The sequence below is a fragment of the Pelobates fuscus genome, chromosome 7 (genome assembly GCF_036172605.1).
Source record: "Pelobates fuscus isolate aPelFus1 chromosome 7, aPelFus1.pri, whole genome shotgun sequence".
Taxonomy (NCBI): domain Eukaryota; kingdom Metazoa; phylum Chordata; class Amphibia; order Anura; family Pelobatidae; genus Pelobates; species Pelobates fuscus.
The window spans coordinates 128146865-128159294 of NC_086323.1; the positions used below are offsets into that span (position 1 = coordinate 128146865).

A 12430-nucleotide genomic window follows, 5' to 3' on the forward strand; every position below is an offset into this window, starting at 1 on the left:
AACACAACATATGATCTGCACTAGGGCTCAGGGTCATTTAGTGTTAGGTAAACAGGCTAGGTAGGAAGGCAGTTAGAGTGCCAATGGTTACTAGGCTAGGAACATGTATAGACATATATAGTGACATGACAAATATAACCATGGGTTATTTCTGCAGGAGATGCCCCTGTGGGGAATAAGCAAGTTCCATGTATATTGGTCCCCGGATAGTAATTTTGGGGGTTATAGTCCAAGTCCAGCCCAGAGAATAATGCGTAAAAGTGATGGTAAAGATCGCAATATGCTCCGCGGTTCAGTTCGGGCAGGGCGCCATGGTCACTAGGTACTTTCAGGGTTGTAAGGGTAGTCGTCCGAGTAGGTAATGTGGCGCGGACAGTCCATGCCAGGGTTGGTGCAAATCAGTCGGCGGAGTAAGGGCATGGTGGTAACTGAAATGCACAGGTGGTACATCAGTGGGATTTCACCCTATCCCTTGTCTTAGCGCCTGACCTCCTTGGTGTGCGAGAGTTTCCGCAGGCTGGGCCCCGTTGCAGCCCCCGTGGGGAAGACTCCTCTGCTCTCTGCTGGAGCCCCTCGGTTCGGTCCCGTCGTGATTGCATGTCGGCCGGAAGCTCTCTTGTCTAGCTTCACGGCTTCCAGCTTGAGCCCTTAGGTGCGGTGTTGTAGTATGCTGGGCAGGGGTCTCTGGTGCCGCTGTATGGTATGTTTGTTGGGCATGCTTGGTGGCCCTGGTCTGGTGTGTGTGGGCTTGCTCCAGAGGGACATGGCGCTGGTTCCCGCCTTGCTGATCTTCGGCATCTGTGTTGTCGGGTGGCCGCTCTGGGGGTTGTAGGCGGGTACCCACACAGGTGGCGCCGGGTTGCGGGGCGAATCCATGCCGCTGCTTCTTTGATCGATAGCCTGAAGGACCGTCCCAGAGTACGGCGCTGTGTCCAGAAGTTTGCACAGAGCCGTTCGAAGAACTCTTGGGTATGCTTAGGTGGCTGGGTAAGTGTGCTCTTTGCCCGTGTGGCCATCTTGATTGGGCCTTGACCGTTCAATTTAGCTGCAGGCTGCATCGCTTGTCCAGGGGAGCCTCTCGGCAATCCCTCTTCGAGGTCGGAGATTGTCCGTCTCCCCTTCTTCTTGCGTTGCAGCGGGTGTCGCGCGGGTCATGTGCTGGCGGGAGCCGTGAGTTGCAGGCTCGCCCCGTTCCGAGGGGCAGTGAGGGTGCTCCCCGGGCTGAGGTGCAGGGTTTGGTGCAATTTGGAGTCTCGTTTGGCCCATTTGCGGCATTAAAAGTGTTTCCTCTTGAGGAGCTCCGGTTCTACACGACCATCTTGGTCGGCTGTCAGGCCCCGCCCCTCTAGAGTGGAGATTTTAACCTAAAATTTGCAATTGTCCTTTCAATTGTCCGTAATTCCCTCTATAGTGAATACACCTCACAAATCGACTTTGTCAACACTATTGGGTCATACATACTGACTGCGCTGACTACACTAGTTAATTAATCGACTGTCTTCTTTTTTGCTGTCCAGCATGATACTCCTGCCATGCCTGTTAAAATTGATTATCCTGCAAAACTGTGGATTATCAGTAGACAGAGAAGGATCAGCTGTCATTAGAGACTGATTATCTTACATTTCTCTGGGCAATCAATCCAAAATGGCGAGGAATATTTCATATCATTGAGGATCATTCACCATTTAGGTTTGTTCAATTATCCATTGAAATGTTGGTATCCTTCGAGCTTGGCCCCCTGTGAATAGCAGAAAATCAACAATCGACTGTATTGTGATATGAGACAATGCACAGATGAAGGGACTCTAACCTATCACATTGCTTAGCATTCCATAGAGACATAGAGGGTTATTCACTACAGTGAGAATTGTTGGGAAATTATTATGTTATTATTTATAAATTCAAAGTAGATTTCACATTTTAAGACAAAAAGCTTTTTTTTTAAAATTATCTCTGCTTTTCCAACAATTCACACTTTATTGAGCAATCTTGAAAGGTGACCCATCTTGATCCTGACTTATGACAGCGCTAGACACCATTACATACATATATATATACAAATCATTGCAGTGCCAAAGTCCTATACATGCACTCAGGCCGCAGTATTACCTTTCTTGGAAGAATAGTGGAATAGCTTGACTGCACCTTGATGGAAAGAAACTCCATCAGTCCATGTGTACCCTCTGCAGTTATACAAAGTACTTATATGATGGTGAGTGAGCAGCACTAGCACTGTCAATGAAGTCACAACGCAGTGTGTGCAGGAACAAACATGACATTGCAGAACAGCAATGAGTGCGTGGTGCGTACATGCCTATACAACCCTTTATTACAAATAAATCAAGTAGAAATATTGTATAACATTCTAAATGGAATGTTTTAATTAAACATATCAATTTTCATCATCAACACAACACTGAAATAGAGATGTCCCGAATATTTCGCTGGCGAATAGTTTCCGACGAACATAGCTTGTTCGCGTTTGCCACGGATGGCGAACATATTACCTATTCGTCTCAATTGAGTAAACTTTGACCCTGTACCTCACAGTCAGCAGACACATTCCAGCCAATCAGCACCAGACCCTCCCTCTCAGACCCTCCCACCTCTTGGACAGAATCCATTTTAGATTCATTCGGAAGCTGCATTCTTTTTTTTTATTATACTTTTTTTTTTTTAGACAGAAGTGTGTTATATTTGAGCATGCTAGGCTGAACGTGCGTATATCATGGCTAGTTGCACTGAGGGTATGAGTATATAGCAGTACATTGTTGTGAAAGATGGCTGTCATGTTTAGGGTGTAGCTTGCACGTTATCAACTGTGTATTTATATCAGCAGCTCCACCACTAGTTATAAATCAAGTGTGAGTCGCCCCATGAGATGAGACTAGTGAATAACATAATACATGAACGGTTAAGGTAAAGGCATGTAAGGAACTACGACAATAAACTCTTTAGCAGGTGAAATAATGACATGTTTAAACGCTTGCTACTTTACGATTAGTTAATGTGCAGAGAGCAGTTCATGTGATCAAAGGCATGGTGTGGAGGATCGGCTATAGTGGGACATGCTTGGCAGGCTGCTGTTTACTGCTTGTGCTCATCCGATCCCTTCTGGGCTCCAGGTGCAGACCCTGGGAGTCCCTGATACCTGGAACAACAAAGGCAAGTCTCTAGCTGAGTGCCGGGTTCGCGGCTTGAGGTGGTGGAAGCTTGTTTTGTCGGGTGGTCGGATATGTCCCGGTGGTGCTTCACGTCCGGTGCGGGATTGTGGTGGCTTAAGGTGGAGGCGAGTGCTTGACGTGGGGCAGGCTCTGCATTTCTGTTTGTGCCTCCGGTCCCGTCTTCGACGCCTTTTGCGTTGGTGGATTTTAATGGGGACTGCTTCGCTTAGCTGTGGTGGAGCTTGTTGGGGCTGTGGTGGAGCTTGTTGGGGCTTCCTGCATGTTATTTGCTTCCAAAATTGATTAAAGAGTCTGTCCAGCTTAGACTCAATATCCTGCCATGCTTTGCTGGTACCAGGAGGACAAGTGGCTGCCGCCATATTGGGAGAGTTGCAGATGAGTATGTCAGCCTTGGCGACTGTGCTCTGTGCGTCCATTAGCTCCAGACAGCCTCTCAGGGGTGGACCGGGATAACCCCCACCGGTCCGAGGGGGGGGGGTAACGGAGCTCCTGCTGGGAAGTAGCTGCTCCTGGGCATCCCAGGATCGGGAGATCGTCCACCTCTCCCGCCCGGTGAGCACCAGGCCACACTTGTCACGCGGAGGTAAGTAAGACTCTGTCGAGTTGCTGACCGCTATTAAGCATGTCGGGTCGGTCAGGTAGGAGCAACATTGCTGGGTCATCCCCTTCTGGGGTGAAATTCACTTGTTGATAGCTGCTTAAAGTGAGATATTGAGGGAGCTCACACGAAGTGCGTCTTTCTTCCATGACAGCTAGGCCCCGCCCCCCGGAAGCTGCATTCTTAGTGAGAGGAGGGACAGTGTAGCTGCTGCTGATTTAATAGGGAAATCGATAGCTAGGCTAGTGTATTCAGTGTCCACTACAGTCCTGAAGGACTCATCTGATCTCTGCTGTAAGGACAGCACCCCAAAAAGCCCTTTTTAGGGCTAGAACATCAGTCTGCTTTTTTTTTGTGTGTAATCTAATTGCAGTTGCCTGCCTGCCAGCGTGTGTGTCAGGCTCACAGCGTATACTGTGCCCAATTGCCCAGTGCCACCACTCATATCTGGTGTCACAATAGCTTGCATTTAAAAAAAAACAAAAAACTTTTTTGACTGTAATATAATAGCAGTCAGTTTTCTTCACACGTGTGCGTTTCAGGGCCTGCCATGGCACAGTGTCACACCAGTGCAACTCATATCTGGTGTAACAGTAGTGTACATAAAAAAAAAAAACTAGAAATTTGACTGTGAAATAATAGCAGTCAGTTTCCTTCACACGTGTGCGTTTCAGGGCCTGCCAGGGCACAGTGTCACACCAGTGCAACTCATATCTGGTGTAACAGTAGAGTACATAAAAAAAAAAAAAAATACAATTTTGACTGTAATAGATTGAATAGCAGTTAGTTGTCTGCAAGCGTGTGTGTCAGGCCTACAGCGTCTACTCTGCCAACTTCTGCCAGTGCACAGTGCCACTCATATCTGTTGTCACAGTAGCTTGCACGCATAATACCACTAATCGAAAAAAAATGACAGGCAGAGGCAGGCCACCCCGCAGGGGCCATCGTGGTGCTGTGATTCCCTTTGGCCCTAGAATAATGCCCAGTGTTCAGAGGCCACGTACCCTGAACTCGAAAAGTTCTGAGGACATAGTTGACTGGCTAACACAGGACACCCAATCTTCTACAGCTTCTGCTCGGAACCTTGACGCACCATCCTCCTCCAGCTTAGCTTTGGGCACCTCTCAAGTTACCACTCGCCCCCTTGCCGCCACCAGCAACACTAGCACCACAGCCGCTTCACTTGATCTGTCAGAGGAGTTATTTACACATCAGTTGGAAGAAATGAGTGATGCGCAACCATTATTGCCAGAGGATGTAGATAACAGGGATATGTCTCAGTCAGGCAGCATTACACACATGGACGTACGGTGTGATGATGATGATGTTGTCATCAGTGAGGGCAAGGAACGGGACATGGCTAGCTTGGTATCTAACCTTGTGCAAATGGGGAGTTTGTGGTTGTGCAAATGGACGGTTTGCGGTTGTTTGCGGTGCGTTAAACGGGGAGTTTGGTCTGTCACTGTGAAGCGGACGTAACCCTTACACTACCTGATCGATACAACATCATACCTGATGTTTTAAAGCACGTTATTCCAAACAATTCAGGAATGTTAGGTGATTTATGCCCTTTATGGATTAAAACCAGACTCTGCATCAACTATGTAATTTTCCATGGGAGTGTTGCCATGGATCCCCCTCCGGCATGCCACAGTCCAGGTGTTAGTCCCCTTGAAACAACTTTTCCATCATTATTGTGGCCAGAAAGAGTCCCTGTGGGTTTTAAAATTCGCCTGCCTATTGAAGTCTATGGCGGTTCGCCCGTTCGCGAACATTTGCGGAAATTTGCATTCGCCTTTCGCGAACGGAAAATTTTATGTTCGCGACATCTCTACACTGAAACAATAATGAAAATTCAAGTTAAAAAACACATTTATAGCAGGGTTGATATTAGTATTAGTAAAAGTATAATCTATCCATCTGTCTGTTTGTCTGTCTGTCATCTATCTATCTCCATCCATTTCTCTACCTGTCAACCTGTCCCTCTACCTGTCTATCTGATCTGTCTTTACACCATGACGCTTCATTGTCTACTCCCATCAGTGAAACTCATCATTGGCTTATGTCTGGGGGATGTTTTTTGGCCCCCAGCATCTCTCTGCTGTCCTCATTATCAGACTGCAATGCTTTTGATTGCTCTAACAAGCACCAAGCTCTCTCTAGAGGAACGCCCGGTCAGGGGCCTTGCCTTACGCTCATTCTAGGGGGGCTGCCTCTTGCTTCCTGGAATTAACACTTTTAGTTTGTAATCTATCCAATGTAACGATGGAATGAGTCCTCCTTCTGGTCTTCTTTTAAGCAGTCGGGGTCTCTGCAGTCCGTTGCTGCCGTTCAGAACGATGCTAATTACTGGCACAGGGGCAGCAGGCAGAAAAGCTTTTGATTTTGAAATGTCATTTTGCTCCCGCGGCACAATCTCCGCAGGGAGGGCTGCGCCAGCATTTCATACCACTGCTGAGGAACATCAAAGGGAAGGTCAGAGGGGTACAGACATGCAGAAACCAATCCTGAATATATATGCACATGGCAGAGAGTCCATCAATCTAAAGTGCCAAATCCCATCTCTGTCTGTCTCTTGGCACTTGTAGAGTTAAGGCACATCCACTCAGACTAATATTCAAATGGAAGAACTTACCATTCTCGAATCTAGAGGACCAAGCATCCTGTCTTCAGAACGCTAAGGGTTGTTTAACTAAAAATATATATATTATTTTCTATTTGTTTTTTTTCTGTGAGGGAATTAAAGGTGGGCGCTTGCAAGCAATCCAGTTTTGCTTTATTTGCATGAATACGTGTTGCCAAAGCTAATTTTAAACTCACTTTTATATTTCTAAACAAAAAACAAATCCCACAAAAACTTTAGTAAAAATATTTGTAGTCAAGAGGGCTGAACAATAGACCTCTCGCTGGCATGGTAGCATTGTAATTCTTCAACAGTTTTTCTGTTTTCAAACAGTTTAAAAAGAAAAAAAAGAAAACAGAGAATTTGTTGTTCTCGTTATTGTCTAATTGCTAGTTTGGAGTGTGCTTTTGATACAGGGAACCGGCATTGACTTGGATGGTAGAATCATCCTACATTCGAACAATTTGAGATATTTGTCTCCTCCCTTGTGTAACATCGCACACCTCACACTCTTGAGCACTGTTTAGTCAACAGAGTCATTTTAAATTTGGAAAGCAGATCTCCGCTGTGAGATGCAGAGTCAGCGAGATAGTGTTGCAGGAAGACCAGAGCCTCCTCTCCATAATCTTATGATTTTTAGTGATCACTGCAGTCTCAGCTGTGGGTGTGCAGTGGTGAGGGGTCCGATGGGAGACACTCAGATCGCTGAGTTCAGCAATGTGAGATGGGGGAGAATGGATATAACAAAGTTAAAAATAAATGGTTAGGGGAGGGATGATAAATGTGTTTTTTTATTTTTTTTATTACATTTATTGAAGTGGAATGAAGGACAAAAAAAATAAAAGCAAATTGAAGAGATGAATTAATATCAAAGGGAGAGTTGTGTGAATTAAAATGTGCTAGGAGAAAAATATCAAGGGGAAATCTTGTAATAGATACAGGAGCAGGTAAGATATGTGGAAAAATAGGGAAAGTGACTTGTCCCCACATATTGATCACATTGTGGCATGGGTCCAGTGATAATGACTCCCCACCTTCAAATTACTCTCCACTTTATTAAATAATCCTGTTAATCTTTTTTTCCCCCAGCTCTATAGAGACAAGCGGAACCTGTTTCAGGTGAAGGAAAACGTGCCACGCAAACTGGTTGAAAAGGTCGCTGGCGACATTGAGACCCTTCTTGCTAAGAAAGTGCGAGCTCTGAAGGTAAGATTTGTAAGTTTGAGTGCCAGGTGAGCTGGTTTGTCTGATTACTTGCTGCCTTCTTATTTTATAAAATGTAGCAAGACTGGGGCCCACCAGTGGTCCAACTACTCCTCCTGCCGCCCTCAGTCAATTGTTATAATGCTTGTCTTGGCGAGAATTGCAGCACAAAAACAAATGAAGAAAAAAAAACAGCTGTAAGGTTTAAAGTTGCTTAATTTTGGCATTGATGCCGTCCATCTTTGTCTTTTACATTGAATGTGCAGGATTGCCAGTGCCAAGGGACTCTGCCAGTTACAGCTGGCAATTGCCCTCTAATGAACACCCAAAGTAATCATTAGATATCCAAGAATTAATCATGGCGTGGGCTCGCACGGAGCGAGATGTCTTCACTGATTGTATCTAAAGGAAAAAAATGTTTTATATACTTTCGACCATTTAGACGCACTATGACATAAACCAAGGCTCTTCTATGTATCAACCCCATTCTTGACCGTATTGATAATACAGAATTTACATGCTTGCATTATCATTGCAAAATTTGTCCTACCTGAATGGCAATGATTGGCTAAAAGTGCCCGGGGCAGGTTAGCCAATTGCTCACAGCCAACTAATAACGTCCTTCACTGAGCTGTATTAGTTATGTTGCTTCGAGTGCCCATTTATTAAAAAAATCCCATAAGTGTTAGTTGTTTCAGTTGCAAAGTTAAAAGGCTCAGCTACTTACCTTTTTATATGAAGAGCAGGTTTAAAGGGACACCATAGACACCCAGACCACTTCATCTTATAGTAATGGTCTGGGTGCAGTGTCCCTGTCCCCTTTAGCCCTGTAATGTAAAATATTGCAGTTTTAGAGAAACATCAATGTTTATATTGCAGGGTGAAGACTGCACTAGAGGTGCTTCCTGTAGTATTCATGTGTTAGTAATACAAATCTGTATGCCTAACCCTAAAGTTTTCCCCTGCATGGCTAAAGTGAGCAGGGGCACTGCACCGAGACCACTTCAATGAGATGAAGTAGTCTGGGTGTCTATAGTGTTCCTTTAACTCCATGAAACAACACTGGACAGGAGGGGGGTAGAAGGACACTACAGTGTTAGGAATACAGCTTTGTGTCAATTGTTCCTTCAAGTACACCTGACCTGCAAAACTAAAAAATCTGAATAGTCTCTATTGTTTTGTGTATCATTTTTGATTGTGTGGAAATTTCAATTCATTTTCCATGCCAAAAGTACGTGCTTTTTTCATAAAGATTCTATTTTAAAAGGACAATCTAAGCATAATCACACCAGCCTATACCAGTTTTGAACAGTATTAATTGACTGAGTGTGTCAGCTGCCAACTCTTGGGCAATGAATACCGTTTACACCTGACATAGGCAGTAGGATAATGTAAAAGCATGGACATACGTTTTATTAGATCAACTGAGCCTGAATGGACCACGGGTTTCCAACACACCAAATTAAGCATCATACGCTTCACAAGCGGTTTGACAGACTTCAATCAGACGGTTTCTGGCATCATAACCACTACAGAGTGCGATAGTGGCTATCGTACATAGAGTGTCTCTTAAATGAAATGCTCAAAAGTGTCTGTACTGCTTTAAAGAGTTGCTCTAAACACCAACATTTGCTGAAGTTGTTATGGTGCAACACTGAAGCAGCACTAATGTGGGATCCTGGCAGATGAAGCACCAGGAGCTGAAGATCAAAGATGGCGATGACCGTGGGGAACAGCATCGGATAAGTATAACTCACTTCTGCTGCACTCCCAGGCCACTACTCCCCAAGTGGCAATTTCACCGTCAGGAGTCTTGCAAAATATGCAAAGATTTCAGAAGGTGACAGAGCTGTCTGTCAGTGATTAGTTTTGCCTGTTCTAAAGATCTATTTTTTTCTTACTTGTCCATACAGCATGTGCGTGTGTGGACCATCGCTCCACTGGTTGCTGCTTCCAGCCCTGTTCACTAAACAATGAACTGGGCTGTGTGCAAACTGATAGCACATGCAATATAACTAGTCTCATTTTAAAGAGCAGTTCCACTTGTTTTAAGTGTTTCTCAACCATTTACCAAGAAGTATACCTGCAGGTCTAAAGAAAATTCCCTCTGAGAAAGTAACTCCTAGTTATTTAAATTACAAATGAAACATGTACACACTGATATTTAAAGTAATCCCATATTGCAGAACAATCCTTATTGAAGGTAGTAAAGAATATTTTCAAATTAAATATGACATAATGTGAATATTATGTATGTAATGAGGAGTGCATGCACTATTAATCTGAAGAATAAAAGTCACAACATACAAATATAATACACACATAATAGTAACACACAAAGGTACACTGACACACACAATTACACTTGGAGGATACTGACACATAGGAACACTATTAATCTGAAGTATAAAAGTCACAAAATGTAAATATAATACACACATAATAGTTACATACAGAGAATAGAAACACAAACATTTACACACAGAGGACACTGGCACACAACATTTACACAAAGGACAATAATACACACTAACAGTTACACACAGAGGAAACTGACAGACACACTGATTTGTCACACACTGATAGGCACACATTCACTGACAGACACAGAAACTCACTGACACACACTTATTGATTTGAAACACACTGACAGGCAAACCGACAGACACACACATATTCACTGACAGACACATACACATTCTCTCAAACTCACAAATTATTACTCATTATTTTTATTTAAGTCCACCCAGCCTTTGGGAGAGCTGAAGTCGGTAATTTCCCTGGGGTTCAGTGGGGATCCTTTCCCTGGGGTGCATTTGGTATCCTTTCCCTGGGGTTCAGAGGGGATTATTTTCTTGGGGTCCAGTTGGTATCCTTTCAATGGGGTTCAGTGGGTATCATTTCCCTGGGGTTCAGAGAGGATCCTTTCCCTGGGGTTCAGTGGGGATCCTTTCCCTTGTGTTCAGTGGGGATCATTTTCCTGAGGTTTAGTGTCAAGCTTGTGTAATCTTCATGGTTCTCTTGCTCTGCTCGCTCGTTTAGTGATCCCAGCTCCGGAGTGATGTCATCACCTGGCTCCCGTTTTAACCACAGGGTGCGCGAGGGAGCTGTGCCGGATGAGCGCAGACGTCAGCACTTTTTCGCCACCCACCTTCATTCCCCCCCCACTCGACAAAGCACATTAGTGCTGTAAGTAGGTGCTAACTCTGCCTTAGCGCACATGTGGCTGTCCCTGGGGGGCCCTAAGGTGGCCAGCCGGTCAGTTACTGGACTACCCACTGCTTGTGGTGCATGTACATCTCCTGAGGTTCGCATACCATGGGTTGAGAACCTGTGGTTTAAAGTATTCTCATGGAGAATAAGCTGATGGGTAGTAGTTGAAGCAGTTAAACCTAGTCTATTTCCTAAAAATATTTTGTTTCTGCACTACCCTTTTATTGTTAACATATGCAGTATGTATCCTGGTTTTCTGCTGCAGGACAAAACTCAGTCGCCCCCTTCCCCCCTGCCCTGCCTTCTAAATACACACACACATTCACTGACAGATACGCATACACTAGCTAACAGACACACACACACACACACACACACTAACAGACACACACTCACTCACTCACACACTAACAGACACACTCACTCACATTAACACACTCACTTTTTTTTTTAAATTTAACCCCCCCAGCCTCCTTACCTTTGGGAATGCTGGGGGGGGGGGGGTTCTCCCTCTCCCTGGGGTCTAGTGGGGCTGCTGGGTGGTCGGGCGGGCGGCGCTGACGAGGGAGCATTTTCCCCTGAGCTCTCTGCTCAGCTCCCTCGCGCGCCGCAGAGTGATGCCGGGAGCCGGAATATGACGTCAGAGAGCTCAGGGGAAAGTGCTCCCTCACCAGCGCCGCCCGCCTGGCTTGTCAGTTAGCTGCAAGGCTAACAAGACATTTGCCCTGGGCATTTGGGGGCGGCTTTTTTTGCCGCCCCCTGGAAAGTGCCGCCCAAGACAAATGCATATGGTTACATATGGTTTGTATACTTAATACTAATTTACACTCGTAGATGTATATGTTTATACATATCTAGAGTCATCAATTACCAGTTTAGTGAAATAACGTGTGTATGCATGTGCATGCAAGAGAGAGATTTCGTATTAGTGACATATGATCTAATTATAAAATGGCAAAGCTTTATAGAATTGATATTTCTAGAGCAAATATATGATTAATTCAAAAACGATATTCTTGATTGTAAATTGTACAGCGCTATGGAATCTGATGGCGCTATATAAATAATAATATAATAATAATATTTTCCTTCTAGAAACAGCAAGTGTTGGATGTCCTTTATTCATGGTCTTTCTACAACTCATATAAATTGCACACATAATTTACCATGTAACCATGACAACCAACTTCTGCTATGGGGGAGTAATGGGGGGGCAGGAACTGAGCTTTTTATTTTTTATTTTATTTCTATGCAAAGTGCTCAATAGTGAAGAGGTTAATGTTAGGCCCTGAGTGACATGCACAGTTGAGGATTGGATGATATAACCACAAACATCCATAGAAGCATATAATTTTACTGCGTGTACATAGCTGTTTTCCTAAAATAAATTGTGGTTTTTCAGTCTCTGTAAACGTGAGTTAACAAGTCTTATCTTTCCAGCCCGCATGGCCAACAGCAATAGAAGGATGATTTGTAATTCTAATCTGGAGAAAGTGTAAAGAATGCTTTTTTGCATTGATCTCTGTGTGTCTGCAAACAGCCAAGACATTTAAGTGAGATATGCTTGTCATCGGGTAAAATATTAGTGATTTAGGGTTTATTCTATTC

General features: G+C 44.4%; 1 protein-coding gene across 4 annotated transcripts in view; it reads left to right on the forward strand.

Moving 5' to 3' along the window:
* CACNA2D2 (calcium voltage-gated channel auxiliary subunit alpha2delta 2) overlaps positions 1–12430 on the forward strand; it is a 310100-nt gene that overhangs the window by 150259 nt on the left and 147411 nt on the right. For all 4 annotated transcript variants that reach the window (XM_063426623.1, XM_063426624.1, XM_063426625.1 and 1 more), the window contains exon 3: positions 7496–7612. In XM_063426623.1, coding sequence (XP_063282693.1) covers positions 7496–7612 — 117 coding nt within the window. The remainder of the gene's footprint in view (positions 1–7495; positions 7613–12430) is intronic.